The sequence below is a fragment of the Triticum aestivum genome, chromosome 2D, assembly GCF_018294505.1.
Source record: "Triticum aestivum cultivar Chinese Spring chromosome 2D, IWGSC CS RefSeq v2.1, whole genome shotgun sequence".
NCBI classification, from domain to species: Eukaryota; Viridiplantae; Streptophyta; class Magnoliopsida; order Poales; family Poaceae; genus Triticum; species Triticum aestivum.
Genome location: NC_057799.1, coordinates 631,228,624 through 631,245,972, shown reverse-complemented (window position 1 = coordinate 631,245,972; position 17,349 = coordinate 631,228,624). Strand labels below are relative to the sequence as shown.

The 17,349-nt window shown below is 36.2% G+C and overlaps 2 protein-coding genes, 2 non-coding genes and 1 pseudogene across 4 annotated transcripts; 3 read left to right on the top strand and 2 right to left on the bottom strand.

Moving 5' to 3' along the window:
• Positions 1–930: 930 nt before the first annotated feature.
• Positions 931–5,151, top strand: LOC123055165 (ATP synthase subunit a, chloroplastic). Its single transcript, XM_044479136.1, has one exon. The coding sequence runs from the start codon at positions 1,837–1,839 to the stop codon at positions 2,695–2,697; it is 861 nt and encodes a 286-aa protein (XP_044335071.1). The 5' UTR covers positions 931–1,836; the 3' UTR covers positions 2,698–5,151.
• On the top strand, positions 3,268–6,710 carry LOC123056110 (ATP synthase subunit alpha, chloroplastic-like; annotated as a pseudogene).
• Positions 6,711–6,956: 246 nt separating this feature from the next.
• Positions 6,957–7,721, bottom strand: LOC123056109 (photosystem II protein D1). Its single transcript, XM_044479842.1, has one exon. It carries the CDS (start codon positions 7,575–7,577, stop codon positions 6,957–6,959), a length of 621 nt encoding a protein of 206 aa, XP_044335777.1. The 5' UTR covers positions 7,578–7,721.
• Positions 7,722–12,327: 4,606 nt separating this feature from the next.
• TRNAF-GAA (transfer RNA phenylalanine (anticodon GAA)) lies at positions 12,328–12,400 on the bottom strand. Its single transcript has one exon. It is a non-coding gene; the product is annotated as a tRNA-Phe (tRNA).
• A 1,637-nt stretch (positions 12,401–14,037) lies between these two features.
• Positions 14,038–14,110, top strand: TRNAT-UGU (transfer RNA threonine (anticodon UGU)). Its single transcript has one exon. It is a non-coding gene; the product is annotated as a tRNA-Thr (tRNA).
• The last annotated feature ends 3,239 nt before the right edge of the window (positions 14,111–17,349 follow it).

The following is a 17,349-nucleotide window of genomic DNA, read 5'->3' as shown; positions in this document are numbered from 1 at the left end:
CCTTATTTGGCCACTACAGGAGCAACTGTTAATGGTCATTATGGAGAAATCCTTTACAAGGGAGATAGGTTAGTTACGTTTATATATGAAAAATCGAGATCTAGTGACATAACGCAAGGTCTTCCAAAAGTGGAACAAATCTTTGAAGCGCGTTCAATTGATTCATTATCCCCGAATCTCGAAAGGAGAATTGAGGATTGGAATGAGCGTATACCAAGAATTCTTGGGGTCCCTTGGGGATTCTTGATTGGAGCTGAGCTAACCATAGCCCAAAGTCGTATCTCTTTGGTTAATAAAATCCAAAAGGTTTATCGATCCCAAGGGGTACAGATCCATAATAGACATATAGAGATTATTATACGCCAAGTAACATCAAAAGTGCGGGTTTCCGAAGATGGAATGTCTAATGTTTTTTCGCCTGGGGAATTAATCGGACTATTGCGAGCGGAACGAGCAGGACGAGCTTTGGATGAATCGATCTATTATCGGGCAATCTTATTGGGAATAACAAGGGCTTCCCTGAATACCCAAAGTTTCATATCTGAAGCAAGTTTTCAAGAAACTGCTCGAGTTTTAGCAAAAGCTGCCCTACGAGGTCGCATTGATTGGTTTAAAGGCTTGAAAGAAAACGTAGTTCTGGGGGGATTATACCTGTTGGTACCGGATTCCAAAAATTTGTGCATCGTTCCCCACAAGACAAGAACCTTTATTTCGAAATAAAAAAAATCTATTCGCGTCGGAAATGAGAGATTTTTTGTTTCTCCATACAGAATTAGTTTCTTCAGATTCTGACGTAACAAACAATTTTTATGAGACATAAGAACCCCCATTTAACATTTAACCCTATATCATTTAAGGATACATAAAAAATATTTTTTATTTCAAGCTATTTCGGATCTTTCTTAATCTTCAAAAAGAACTAAATTCCGTAATGGAATGGTAGGGTTAAAAAAAAAGGAAGTGTGGAAAAAATGACAAGAAGATATTGGAACATTAATTTGAAAGAGATGATAGAAGCAGGAGTTCATTTTGGTCATGGTATTAAGAAATGGAATCCTAAAATGGCCCCTTACATTTCGGCAAAGCGTAAAGGTACTCATATTATAAATCTCGCTAGAACGGCTCGTTTTTTATCAGAAGCTTGTGATTTAGTTTTTGATGCAGCAAGTCAGGGAAAAAGTTTCTTAATTGTTGGTACCAAAAAAAGAGCAACAGATTTAGTAGCATCAGCTGCAATAAGGGCTCGTTGTCATTATGTTAATAAAAAGTGGTTCAGTGGTATGTTAACGAATTGGTCGATTACGAAAACTAGACTTTCTCAATTTAGAGACTTAAGAGCAGAAGAAAAAATGGGAAAATTCCACCATCTCCCAAAAAGAGATGTGGCAATCTTGAAGAGAAAATTATCTACCTTGCAAAGGTATCTCGGCGGGATCAAATATATGACGAGATTGCCAGACATTGTGATCGTCCTTGATCAGCAAAAAGAGTATATAGCTCTTCGGGAATGTGCCATTTTGGGGATTCCTACTATTTCTTTAGTCGATACAAATTGTGACCCGGATCTCGCGAATATATCGATTCCAGCCAACGATGACACTATGACTTCAATTCGATTGATTCTTAACAAATTAGTATTTTCAATTTGTGAGGGCCGTTCTCTCTATATAAGAAATCGTTGATTAAGAATATATAGTGAATTCTTGGGCAACTGCGTAAATTTATGGAATCACTTACTTTACTATATCTTTTTTTTTGCATAGAATTTTTTTTGCATAGAAAAAAGAAGGGGAATATTGATATATATTAGAGGGTATTGATATATATTATGATCTGATGTGCTTTCTTGGTATCCTAAATATAAGATTAATACTTCAAGTTGCTGAGTTGAGAAAGAGATGGTTGAATCAAAAGAATTCCTTTTTTGAAGTTCAATTTTTATCAGAGGACAATATGAATATTATACCTTGTTCCATTAAAACACTCAAGGGGTTATACGATATATCGGGTGTAGAAGTAGGCCAACACTTCTATTGGCAAATAGGAGGTTTCCAAATTCATGCCCAAGTACTCATCACTTCTTGGGTCGTAATTACTATCTTGCTAGGTTCAGTTGTCATAGCTGTTCGGAATCCACAAACCATCCCGACCGACGGTCAGAATTTTTTTGAATATGTCCTTGAGTTTATTCGAGACTTGAGCAAAACTCAGATTGGAGAAGAATATGGTCCCTGGGTTCCCTTTATTGGAACTATGTTCCTTTTTATTTTTGTTTCGAATTGGTCGGGTGCTCTTTTACCTTGGAAAATTATAGAGTTACCCCATGGGGAATTAGCAGCGCCCACGAATGATATAAATACTACTGTTGCTTTAGCTTTACTCACGTCAGCGGCATATTTTTATGCTGGTCTTAGCAAAAAAGGATTGAGCTATTTCGAGAAATATATTAAACCAACTCCAATCCTTTTACCAATTAACATCCTAGAAGATTTCACAAAACCATTATCACTTAGCTTTCGACTTTTCGGGAATATATTGGCGGATGAATTAGTCGTTGTTGTTCTTGTTTCTTTAGTCCCCTTAGTAATCCCTATACCGGTCATGTTTCTTGGATTATTTACAAGCGGTATTCAAGCTCTTATTTTTGCAACATTAGCCGCAGCCTATATAGGTGAATCCATGGAGGGTCATCATTGAATTGACTATTTTTGGAAATAGTATTTTTTTTTTTGCAGCTTAGCTCAATTCATGCATGGTTCCGGATAATCTGCTTGGTTGCAAAAAAATAGTTAGAAATGCGTATGAATATATAGCCTAGAGTTGTAGGAGAGAGAATAGAATAGACTATATTATGGAATTTTCAAAGTATATATGCATTAAGGAGGGTGGAGTCAGGCTAGATCTATACTATAATATCCTTAATGTCTATAAGTGGAGTCCTCTTTTATGCGGGTTTCCACTTTAAGCAATGATTTTAGAATCCGATTCAATAGAAAATGAGAAAATATGCAAACAAAATAGAAGAAACAAATGTATATATAGGATATTATATTATATATTCCTAGGTTAGATTCATTATCTAATCCGATATATGGATATGGAATTCCCTTCTATGTAGTTCGGACAATTCACATTATCATTTCAATTTGATTTCAATTTGTACTTTTTAGTTACTTTACTTCTCCCCAATAGAGCTTAGAAGTAAGAATTTATTGGTTGATTGTATCCTTAACCATTTCTTTTTTTTGACACGAGGAACTACTCACCATGAATCCACTAATTGCTGCTGCTTCTGTTATTGCTGCTGGATTGGCCGTAGGGCTTGCTTCTATTGGACCTGGAGTTGGTCAAGGTACTGCTGCAGGACAAGCTGTAGAAGGTATTGCGAGACAGCCAGAAGCAGAAGGTAAAATACGAGGTACTTTATTGCTTAGTCTAGCTTTTATGGAAGCTTTAACAATTTATGGACTAGTTGTGGCACTAGCGCTTTTATTTGCGAACCCTTTTGTTTAATCTTAAAAAAAAATTCTTTCGATTTCGATTAGATACTTTTTTCTTTTTTTAGTAAATTGGTATTTGCTTCCGCAATTCCAATTATATCAATACTTTATTTAATTTACTCCTATTTATTACTCCTGGAATTATCTATTTATCGGGACAGATAATACCCCATTCTAGGAAGGGCTGAGTTGAGTATTATTAATTTAGAAGATATGCTCACCTTCTTATTTCCCGTCCTTAGTTTAGGAAAGTGGAAAGTTTTTTCCTTTTATTTTAGGAATTTTGGGAACAGAACATTTCAACAAAGGAAGTCTTTCACCGGTCAAACAAGACGTAAGACTTAATCTAAAAGAAATTACTAGATTGAATCTATTTGCATTAAAAAAACCGATCAAAAAAGGGCGAGCGAAGTAAGTGATCGAAAAACTTTGTTCTTTGTTCGTCCTATCTATAAGAGGAGAGCATATGAAAAATGTAACCCATTCTTTCGTTTTTTTAGCTCACTGGCCATCCGCTGGCAGTTTCGGGCTTAATACCGATATTTTAGCAACAAATCTAATAAATCTAACTGTAGTGGTTGGTGTTTTGATTTTTTTTGGAAAGGGAGTGTGTGCGAGTTGTCTATTTCAAGAATAGATTGGATCTATCCGGCTGCACTTTATAATATTTTTTAGTATTTTTCGGATAAATAAGAAAAGGGTGCACGATCTCGACGAATTACTTCTGAATAAATTCAGAAATCATATGGAAGAACCATAGCATTTCGCGACTCATTGGTAAATCAACTTTGATTCTCTATAAACCAAGAATGTGAGACCATTAACACGGTTAAAGCTAAACTGCTTGAAGTCCAGGCAAAAAGAGGTACTCTTTCTACAACTATATTAGTATTAGTACCGAATTTAAACGGGAAATAGCTAATGTAAAATTTATCTGATATAGAACACTCATATCGATAAAATGGTTTGAACTATTTACTAGAAAAAAAAGGGGGCACCCTGCCCTTTTTTAACCAATGCCGAATCGACGACCTATGTATAAAAAAGAGAAATTTTTTGGATTTGAAGAAAAAAAAAAAAGAATTCTATTAATTTTCATTTTCCATTTATTTAGTTAGTTTTTCTTAATGAAATTGAAATTATTAAAGAGGGCAAATAAAAATAAAGAAACAACTTTGCTGACCATGATATATTTTTATCTAGGCGGAAGAGTCCTCTTAATATTTATCTAGTCTTATATAGGTTTCGGTATATTGAAATATAAACATAAAAAAGAAGATAGAGGATAGGCTCATTACTTAAAAAAAAGATATGGAAATAGCTATAGAAAAAAAAAAAATAAGGAGCGTGAGAGCCAAATGAATCGAAAGATTCATGTTTGGTTCGGGAAGAGATCATAAAAGTTGTAAACTTACAAAATAATCTACTTTCATTAAAAGATTTATTAGATAATCGAAAACAGAGGATCTTGAGTACTATTCGAAATTCAGAAGAATTGCGTAGAGGGACCATTGAGCAACTCGAAAAAGCTCGGATTCGATTACAGAAAGTCGAACTAGAAGCGGATGAGTATCGAATGAATGGATACTCTGAGATAGAACGAGAAAAAGCAAATTTGATTAATGCTACTTCTATTAGTTTGGAACAATTGGAAAAGTCTAAAAACGAAACCCTTTATTTTGAAAAACAAAGGGCAATGAATCAGGTCCGACAGCGGGTTTTCCATCAGGCCGTACAAGGAGCTCTAGGAACTCTGAATAGTTGTTTGAATACCGAGTTACATTTCCGTACGATTCGTGCTAATATTGGCATTCTCGGGTCCCTGGAATGGAAGAGATAACTAAATTAATTAGGCCTTGAACTTCTACTTTCGTTTAGAATTTAGGCAACCCTTCGAGTCGACGAAATTCATAAAATTCTCCGCGAACGTATTGAACAATATAATAGGAAAGTAGGGATTGAGAATATAGGTCGCGTAGTTCAAGTGGGGGATGGGATTGCTCGTATTATAGGTCTTGGTGAAATAATGTCAGGTGAATTAGTCAAATTTGCAGAAGGTACTAGGGGTATTCTCTGAATTTGGAATCCAAAAATGTTGGGATTGTATTAATGGGCGATGGGTTGATGATATAAGAGGGAAGTTTTGTAAAAGCAACAGGAAGAATTGCTCAGATACCCGTGAGTGAGGCTTACTTGGGTCGTGTTGTAAATGCTCTGGCTAAACCTATTGATGGGAAAGGCGAAATTATAGCTTCCGAATCTCGCTTAATTGAATCTCCTGCTCCAAGTATAATTTCCAGGCGTTCCGTATACGAACCTCTTCAAACAGGGCTTATTGCTATCGATTCGATGATCCCTATAGGGCGCGGTCAGCGAGAGTTAATTATTGGGGACAGACAGACTGGCAAAACAGCAGTAGCCACAGATACAATTCTCAATCAAAAAGGGCAAGGTGTAATATGTGTTTATGTAGCTATCGGTCAAAGAGCATCCTCCGTAGCTCAAGTAGTAACTACTTTCCATGAGGAGGGGGCCATGGAATACACTATTGTAGTAGCTGAAATGGCGGATTCACCTGCTACATTACAATACCTCGCTCCTTATACGGGAGCAGCCCTGGCTGAGTATTTTATGTACCGCGAACGGCATACTTTAATAATTTATGATGATCTCTCCAAACAGGCACAAGCTTATCGCCAAATGTCCCTTCTATTAAGAAGACCTCCCGGCCGTGAGGCTTATCCAGGGGATGTTTTTTATTTGCATTCACGCCTTTTAGAAAGAGCCGCTAAATTAAATTCTCTTTTAGGCGAAGGAAGTATGACCGCTTTACCAATAGTTGAGACTCAATCTGGAGACGTTTCCGCCTATATTCCTACTAATGTAATCTCCATTACAGATGGACAAATATTCTTATCTGCGGATCTATTCAATGCCGGAATTCGACCCGCTATTAATGTGGGTATTTCTGTTTCCAGAGTAGGATCCGCGGCTCAAATTAAAGCCATGAAACAAGTAGCTGGCAAATCAAAATTGGAACTAGCGCAATTCGCAGAGTTACAAGCCTTTGCACAATTCGCCTCTGCTCTCGATAAAACAAGTCAGAATCAATTGGCAAGGGGTCGACGATTAAGGGAATTGCTTAAACAATCCCAGGCAAATCCTCTCCCAGTGGAAGAGCAGATAGCTACTATTTATAACAATTCTTAATCCAAAGTTCCAGACATTTGTTAAATGAGGAAGAGACCCCCCAAGGCAAAAGTACGATAAATACAAGATATAGTAAAGAAGGCAATGCTTTCTTTTTTTTCATTTTTGATCCGTAAATGGAGTTGTTAATGAATATGCTTCATTCGCTGACTCTATTCCATTCCCTGACTCTATATGATGATATTTCTATTTCATGATATTTCTATTTCTTTGAAGCAAAAACTATATAGGTTTGATACCCTGTATCTAATTATTTCCAGCTACACCTAACATGTGGAATGGATGCATAAGGATGTTGTGCTCTGCCTGGAATACAATCATAAAGTTGAAAGTACCAGAGATTCCTAAAGGCATACCATCAGAAAAGCTTCCTTGACCAATAGGGTAAATCAAGAAAACAGCTGTAGCAGCTGCAACAGGAGCTGAATATGCAACAGCAATCCAAGGACGCATACCCAGACGGAAACTAAGTTCCCACTCACGACCCATATAACAAGCTACACCAAGTAAGAAGTGTAGAACAATTAGCTCATAAGGACCACCATTGTATAACCACTCATCAACAGATGCAGCTTCCCAAATTGGGTAAAAGTGCAATCCGATCGCCGCAGAAGTAGGGATAATAGCACCAGAGATAATATTGTTTCCATAAAGTAAAGAACCAGAAACAGGCTCACGAATACCATCAATATCTACTGGAGGGGCAGCGATGAAGGCGATAATAAATACAGAAGTTGCGGTCAATAAGGTAGGGATCATCAAAACACCGAACCATCCGATGTAAAGACGATTTTCAGTGCTAGTTATCCAGTTGCAGAAGCGACCCCACAGGCTTGTACTTTCGCGTCTCTCTAAAATTGCAGTCATGGTAAGATCTTGGTTTATTCAAATTGCAAGGACTCCCAAGCACACGTATTAACTAGAATATAGATAATAGAAGGCTTGTTATTTAACAGTATAACATAGACTATATACCAATGTCAACCAAGTCAGCCCAAAGATTAGCTATCCATATAACTAAATTAACCAAACCAATAATTTTGTATTTGTAAATGAAGTGAGTCAAAGTTTTTAACTTTGATGAGTCTTTTCTATATGGGTTGCCCGGGACTCGAACCCGGAACTAGTCGGATGGAGTAGATAATTCTACACATGGAACCCATGTAGCCCATGCCGGATATAAATAATCCTTTAGTTTTTTATTCCCTACATATTTAATTTCCTGAAATCGAAAATGCCAAAATAGGAATAAGGCTTGCTATTATTAGAAATGTCCAAAAAATATCATATTCGTGAAGCAGAAACATAATGTACTCCCATTAATGTGGAATAGGCGGAACTTAAATTAGTCAATTCAATTCAGCATTGTCAATTTATCCAGAACTTCTCTCTTTTCCTCGGTGAAACAAGAATCTTTTTTGTTCAAACAAAAGCGCTTAGTTTAGCCTTTGTTTCCTCTGTGCTGCATCTTCTTTAAAGATTCATCCAATGGAATCCCAACTCCCTTTCTTTTGGATTTCCATTCTATTTAGATATGGTGTATGTAGATCTAATTCTTATATAAAGAAAACTTTCTCGTTTCACTTTGTCTCGCTTTCTCTAGAATCTCTAGAAAAAAGAATAGCTCTATCCTTTATTTAATATTTAATAATAAAATAATAAGAGACTATTAAATAAAAATGAGAATACTACTAAATTAGAACCTAATTAAGATAGTAGGACTAATCTATGCAGTATAATTAATGAGAAGTAATACTATAAAATAAAAATAAAGAACTCTATTTCAGAACTATGAGACAGAATATTCTGTTTTCTTATTTACTCTTTACTTTATTTTTTCTATTTAAAGTTGATCAATTTACATAATGTATCTATAAACAAAGTAATAAATATACTTAAAACAAAGTAGGAATTCGCAAAATGGATAAAATCATTGCAGTTATTATAGGGAAGTCTAGAGATATCCTATTTGAAGGAGGACGGGATTCAAATCAGGGAAAGGATCCTTTCTTCTATTGATTTGATAGAAATTTGTTTTTCTTTTCCTGTCTGTATGATTTTGATTTTCGATGAATGAGCCTTTGGTAATGCTTTTATCTCTATTCTATGTCGCAGGCGCCTATCCAGTCTATAAACAAATACTAATGAGAAAATGAAAACTATACTAAACTAAAGAAAACATAGGATAGAGATCCTAAAATCTAAAAAAGGGCATATTAGGGCTATACGGATTCGAACCGTAGACCTTCTCGGTAAAACAGATCAAACGGATTATTATCGAAATGATTTGAACTGTTTCAAAGACCCAACATGCATTTTTTTGCATTGGGCTCTTTCATAAACTGATTTAAAGATCAGTTAGTCCACCATAGTTTTTCTTTACGGAAAGATAATGAGATGGCTCCCTGTGCTCTGATTGATTTTTTGTATTATGATCTATCTAGGAGCAATACCAAAGTGTTTCAAAGGAGGATTACCTTGACTTAGGTCTGCCTCCGGTCTAAATTAAATCAACCTAAGTGAAATGGAGTCTCTATCGTTCCACTGCAAGAGTTAACTATGAGACTTCATACACCTTAAAGTTCATAGAACGAAAAGAAGTTTTTTGGAGGCCCTTATCCTCATTACGCCTAGCATTTAGTGGGCTGGATATTTACCTTATCAACTAGCAAATCCATAAGGGTTCTATTTGATTAGGCACCTGAATTGGCACCTGAATCGGACTGAACCGACTGTTTGTCAGGCTACTGTTCTCCTATTCTCTCGAATCTATGAAGTAAGACATTGATTTTGCAATAAGATCGATTATGTTCATTGCATAATAAGCTCCTTTGAAAAGCATTGGCGCACGTGTAAACGAGTTGCTCTACCGAACTGAGCTATAGCCCTTATCAGAGATATCTTAACATATAGATAATTTCTTGTCAAGATGAATATTTTCTAATGCCAGAGGATACCCCTTTGATCTGTATCTGTTTAGTATTTAGTTTAGTATTTAGTATATAACAGACCAATAACAGAGCGGTATTGCTTAGAAAAGGGATTCAATATATAATCGATCGAAGTAATGGGTCTTCCTTTGTGGTGATAAATTGCCTACTTAACTCAGTGGTTAGAGTATTGCTTTCATACGGCGGGAGTCATTGGTTCAAATCCAATAGTAGGTAAGTAGGTAGAAAAATTACTAGATAGCATTGGACTTACTTCGCTTCACTATCTAATAACTTTTTCTACCCCTCTTCCCTTTTTCTTTGTATCAACTATAAACCACTGGATTGTATTCAATTGGATGGGGGAATCCAATTGACAGCCTCGATTCGTATCCTAGCTCGTCTGAGAGCGAGCTTCGCTTCAACCAAATCTTTCGTACCCTCAGCTTTACTCAAGTTAGCTTCGGCTATTTCAAGTGCCTTTTGAGCTTCTTCCGGATCAATATCACTACCCAGTTCCGCATCATTTCCTAAAATGATGATCTCATTATTAACTATTCTCGCAAAACCGCTCCACAGAACCGCTGTTAACCATTGGTCGTTGAGGAGGCGTATTCTCAAAGGACCCATATCTACTGCTGTGTTAATGGGGGCGTGGTTTGGTAATACGCCAATTTGGCCACTATTAGTGGATAAAATGATTTCTTTCACTTCACAATCCCAAATAATTCGCTTAGGAGTCAGTACATAAAGATTTAATTTCATTTCTTCGATTTGTTCTCCTCTTCTAAGGTTATAGCTTTCGTGCTAGCTTCATCGATGTTACCCACCAAATAAAAAGCCTGTTCAGGTAGGCCGTCTAACAATACTTTGATTGATTTTCCCTTACTTGACCAAACAAGTTCCAATTCTGTTATTTCAACTACACCAAATGATCTTTCGAATTGGTCAAGACTCTCCAGTTTATGGCCCCTTCTATACGGTACCAGTTGTTGTTTCATTGAATTTGCTTCATTAATAGGCTCACGATTCGACTTTGATCGTTATGGATCGGTACCAAGATCAAGTCCTAGGCAAGCAGACCTAATTTTAACAGCCGGTACGGTAACAATGAAAATGGCTCCCTCTTTAGTGAGATTATACGAGCAAATGCCTGAACCAAAATACGTCATTGCTATGGGAGCCTGTACTATTACAGGGGGAATGTTCAGTACGGATTCCTATAGTACTGTTCGGGGAGTTGATAAGTTAATTCCTGTGGATGTCTACTTGCCGGGCTGCCCACCTAAACCGGAGGCAGTTATAGATGCCCTAACAAAACTTCGTAAGAAGATATCGCGAGAAATAGTTGAGGATCGAACTCTATCTCAAAATAAAAATAGATGTTTTACTACCAGTCACAAGCTTTATGTTAGGCGCAGTACTCATACAGGAACTTATGAGCAAGAATTGCTCTATCAATCACCATCTACATTAGATATATCTTCTGAAACTTTTTTCAAATCCAAAAGTTCAGTACCTTCCTACAAATTAGTGAATTAGGAGGGGGGCTCTTTTGTGTAGAAAAATAAAAAGCAGGGCAATCTTTCAAACTTGCATCCGAAATGTGAAATATTTATACAAAGAGGGAGAGATGAAGACAATGCAGCAGGGTTGGTTATCTAATTGGCTAGTCAAACATGAGGTGGTTCATAGATCTTTGGGCTTTGATCACCGAGGAATAGAGACTTTACAAATAAAAGCAGGGGATTGGGATTCCATTGCTGTCATTTTATATGTATATGGTTACAATTATTTACGCTCCCAATGTGCTTATGATGTAGCACCCGGTGGATCTTTAGCTAGCGTGTATCATCTTACGAGAATACAATATGGTATAGATAATCCAGAAGAAGTCTGCATAAAAGTCTTTGCCCAAAAGGATAATCCTAGAATTCCGTCTGTCTTCTGGATTTGGAGAAGTGCCGATTTTCAAGAACGCGAATCTTATGATATGGTGGGAATCTCTTATGATAATCATCCGCGCCTTAAACGTATCCTAATGCCTGAAAGTTGGATAGGCTGGCCCTTACGTAAGGATTATATAACCCCCAATTTTTATCAAATACAAGATGCTCATTGAATGATAAGAAATTCATGCTCACTTATACAACACAACTCCAGATTTTATTCAAGTCAAGGAATATTTTTAGGTTCTTTTCCTAGATGAAACGGAATACCTATTTATAATTAATTCCTAATTATACAAAAGCATTCCAGATAGACTGAGCAAAAAAAGGGTTTCATTTGGATTCCCCTACTTTGAAAATCGCATATTAATTTCCTTCATATGAGCAGAAAAATAGGATGACTCAAAGAAGTTCTCTACCAGGAACTTTGTACCGCGCACATTACTTAGCACAACTAGGAAAATAAGATAAGATAAAGATAAGCAAGACTAAAAAAATATTCGTCGGAATAGCGGAATACAAAATTAAGAAACGCAAAAAAATAAAGGGGAATCTCACCCCCTTCTTTATCATAAAGAAAAGATATATTTTAAAACTTCTTTAAAAAGAAGTGCCTCTATATTTATATTATAGATTTATCCACTTAGATGAATAAATATTATTAATGAATATGTATCACAATCCATCTCGAGGTATTTGGATCAATACCTATTCGGTGGATCTTTTTTTTTTTTTCTCTGCCAGGAACCAGATTTGAACTGGTGACACGAGGATTTTCAGTCCTCTGCTCTACCAACTGAGCTATCCTGACCTTTTCTTGTGCATCATCCTAGTAGAGTATTTGTATCTATGTCAATTAAAAGGACTAAAAATTAATTAAAGTATTTCAAATTTAAAATTTGAAAATGGGGGGGTAGTCCTATGCATTGTGCATGGTTTACTTAAATAAAACTTAAAAATAGAGTGAATAACCAAGATTTCTTGCCGATACTCTAATAAAAAAGAAATCTATTCAATGAATAGGATAAGATCCATTGAGTTCTCTTCGCATTCCTTTGTGAAAGAGTAGAATGAGAAAGCTAATGAATCTTAAACCCATTGATAAAAAGAAAAAAAAGAGGATAAATAATAATAATATAGTATAGTTAGGGAATAAAAGAGGATTTGGGGATAGAGGGACTTGAACCCTCACAACTTATAAAGTCGACGGATTTTCCTTTTACTAGAAATTTCATTGTTGTCAGTATTGACATGTAGAATGGGACTCTCTCTTTGTCCTCGTCCGATTAATCCACTTTTTTAAAGATCTCGAAAACTTTGAATTTGAATTGAAGAATTTGATTATTCAATATTCGATTGGAGTGGATTCACAATAATGAAAAAAAATTATGATATGAGTTTTATGAGTTTTTATTTCATAATCATTATCATTTCTAATTTCATTTTTAAAAAAGATAAAGAACCTATATTATAATTATAATATAATATGAGTTCTGTGATTAATCGTTTGCTATGTCAGTATCTATACGTGTTTATTAAATGTATAAGGTATAAAACCCCTCTTTCTCTAATTTAGAATTAGAAGGAATTCCACTAACAACACAACGTAATTAACTCGATTCGTTAGAACAGCTTCCATTGAGTCTCTGCACCTATCCTTTTCCTTTGTATTCTAGTTCGAGAACCCCTTGTTTTCTCAAAACACGGATTTGGCTCAGGATTGCCCTTTTTTAATTCCAGGGTTTCTCTGAATTTGGAAGTTACCACTTAGCAGGTTTCCATACCAAGGCTCAATACAATCAAGTCCGTAGCGTCTACCGATTTCGCCATATCCCCATTTCCCTCTTCTTTGAGACCAGGATTCCTTGTGTAATTTCATCCATCTCTTAGTTTTTTTTGAATCATTGAGTTCATCACTCAACGTAGTCTAGCAGTTCAGTTCGACTCTATTTGAGAGACCTCGCTTGCTTATTGCAATTCAGAATTGAATTGATTCTATCCTTGATGTATTTGCAATTCAATCCGAATCAATATATCCAAAAGTTTTTATCTCCCCCACCTCCCGTCTTACTTTTTTATAGTATTCCAAATTATACTATAACGCTTGATATTTATTCTTTTTTTCTAATCAGAATTAGCAATTTTATTTACTCTGACTCTATGTTCCCCTTAGTGAAATATTAATCCTCAAATTATTAACAAATAATAAAGTCTATAATGATCGAATGAAAATACCAATAAATTCTATAATTTTATTTTTTAATATCCTATAGTTAAGCATATCAAGCTAACTTTATCTTTAAGAAGTTTTAGTATTTTTTTATTTTTATAAGTATAACTTCAAATTTAGAACTAGTTAATAGCTAAGATTAATAACTAATATCTGAGATTTTACGGATTTCCTATACTATACCTATTTCTATTTGTTACACTATTTCCGTTATGTAAGCCCACTTAGCTCAGAGGTTAGAGCATCGCATTTGTAATGCGAGGGTCATCGGTTCAAATCCGATAGTCGGCTTTTTTTTCTCTATCGATGTTCTACGAACAAGAATCTCTTTTTTTCCGAATTAAATGGAGAATCCAGGATCTTTTATGTTTTTTACCTTACAATTTTGCTAGATACAAAACAATAAAATAAATAATATATATAAAAAAATAAATATTTTGATGAAATTCCATTTTTTGGGGTACTTTAGTTGATTTTACTCTGTTTATCCTGTAGTTTAATTCAGTTTTAATTTCGATGTATTCTGTAATGTAAATACAATGAAATTAATTGTGTAAAATGAAATTTCAATAAAATAAAAAAGGAGTCTTCATGTCCCGTTATCGAGGACCTCGTTTAAAAAAAATACGCCGTCTGGGAGCTTTACCAGGACTCACTAGAAAAACACCTAAATCCGGAAGTAATCTTAAAAAAAAATTCAATTCTGGGAAAAAGGAGCAATATCGTATTCGTCTTCAAGAAAAACAGAAATTGCGTTTTCATTATGGTCTGACAGAACGACAATTACTTAGATATGTACATATCGCTGGAAAAGCAAAAAGGTCAACAGGCCAGGTTTTACTACAATTACTTGAAATGCGTTTGGATAATATCCTTTTTCGATTGGGTATGGCTTCAACCATTCCTGGGGCCCGCCAATTAGTCAACCATAGACATATTTTAGTTAATGGTCGTATAGTCAATATACCAAGTTTTCGTTGCAAACCCCGAGATATTATTACTACGAAAGATAACCAAAGATCAAATGGTCGAACTACCATAATATCTAGAAATGTAGATCTTAAACTAGAAAGGCTTTTTTGGATGGAAAAACTCTGACTTCCTAGTTTTAGTTAGTAGAAACCTAATTGGTTAAAATTCCGTCCAGTAAAACGGAAGAATTATAAATTTCTAAAATGATAGATAGGAATATAGCGAATAAAGCCATTGCGATCCCCATAAAAGGAGTAGTCCCCCAACCCGGGGCGACTTTCCCATATTCCGAATTCAAGGGTGTCAGTAAACTACCTGCACCAGTTCGTTTTGGCCTAGGTTTAGAACTATCTTCAACGGTTTGTGTAGCCATAAATTCTATTTAATCATTGGTGTTGACTTTGTATACTATTCCGTTGTAGTTGTAAATACACGATCTTTTCGTAGATCCATTGTAATCTTGAAATTCTATAAAAATGGAAACAGCAACTTTAGTCGCCATCTCCATATCTGGTTTACTTGTAAGCTTTACTGGGTATGCCTTATATACCGCGTTTGGGCAACCCTCTCAACAATTAAGAGATCCATTCGAAGAACACGGAGACTAATTTAAGTAAGAAGTCCCCCTATCTGGGAGACTTCTTACTTAAATGAAATTATTTTATTCTTTTAGTTGGAGTTGGTGGAACCTTAGGTGGTTCTCGGAAGAAGATAGCGAAAAAAATTATCCCTAAAGTCGAAACTAAAAGGAACGTATAAACCAATGCTTCCATAGATTCGATCCTGGTTTATTTACAATTATAACTTCCACACCTATTCATTTGTCATTTGGGATAATTTCCCATATAAAGAAAGAAAAAGAGTCAAAGAAAGGATGGGAGATGTTTCCCATGTCAAATCAAAAAAGAGAGGTGAAAGATACTATAACAATGTGTATCAGGCTGCCTGTTTCCTTGTAGTTGGATCTCCCACTTTTTGGAATGTTCCAAATTCCACTTGAGCATCCAAATCTGGATCAATACCAGCAAAAACATCTCGGAACAATGTTCTAGCGCCATGCCAAATGTGTCCGAAAAAGAAGAGCAAAGCAAAGGTAGCATGACCAAAAGTGAACCAACCCCTTGGACTGCTGCGAAAAACACCATCAGATTTCAAAGTAGCCCGGTCTAATTCAAAAATTTCCCCTAATTGAGAACGCCTCGCATATTTTTTTACAGTAGCAGGATCAGAATAACTTACTCCATTAAGTTCGCCACCATAGAACTCCACCGTTACGCCTACTTGTTCAACACTATATTTGGATTCTGCTCTTCTAAAAGGAACGTCTGCTCTAACAATTCCCTCCTCATCTACCAAAACAACCGGAAATGTTTCAAAAAAAGTAGGCATACGGCGTACAAAAAGCTCACGTCCTTCTTTATCTCTAAAGACGGGATGTCCTAACCATCCAACAGCTATTCCATCCCCATTGTCCATTGAGCCTGCTCTGAATAATCCCCCTTTTGCCGGATTATTACCAATATAATCATAAAAGGCTAATTTTTCGGGAATTTTAGACCAAGCTTCTGATAAACTAAGATTTTCGGCTAAACCATTGCTAACTCTTCGATATATTTCTTGCTGAAAGTATCCCTGATCCCACTGATAACGAGTAGGCCCAAATAATTCGATTGGGGTCGTTGCTGACCCATACCACATAGTTCCAGCAACTACGAAAGCTGCAAAAAAAACAGCAGCGATACTACTGGAAAGTACAGTTTCAATATTGCCCATACGTAATCCTTTATATAGACGTTGAGGCGGACGGACACTAAGATGGAATAAGCCCGCTAATATACCCAATGTACCCGCAGCAATATGATGAGAAGCTATTCCCCCCGGAACAAAAGGATCAAAACCTTCTGCACCCCACGCTGGATTTACAGCTTGTACTTTTCCAGTTAGTCCATAAGGATCGGATACCCATATCCCAGGACCATACAAACCCGTTACATGAAATGCCCCAAAGCCAAAGCAAGCCACCCCTGCAAGAAATAAATGAATTCCAAAGATCTTGGGCAAATCCAAAGAGGGTTTTCCCGTCCGCTCATCAGAGAATATTTCTAGGTCCCAATATACCCAATGCCAGATCGCTGCCAAGAAACACAAGCCAGAAAACACAATATGCGTACCTGCCACACCTTCATAACTCCAAATACCCGGATTTGTTACAGTTCCTCCTGAAATACTCCAACCACCCCACGAATCCGTTATTCCTAAACGAGTCATGAAGGGAATTACGAACATACCTTGTCTCCACATTGGATCCAGAACAGGATCAGAGGGATCAAAAACTGCTAATTCGTATAAAGCCATTGAGCCAGCCCAACCAGAAACTAGAGCTGTGTGCATTATATGCACCGCAAGCAATCGACCCGGATCATTCAATACGACAGTATGAACACGATACCAAGGCAAACCCATGGAAATACCCCTTTAGCAAAGAAAAATAGACACGATGTCGCTTTATTTTATCGCATTGAAAAAGACTATCCATATCCTATGTACCTAACCCTTCT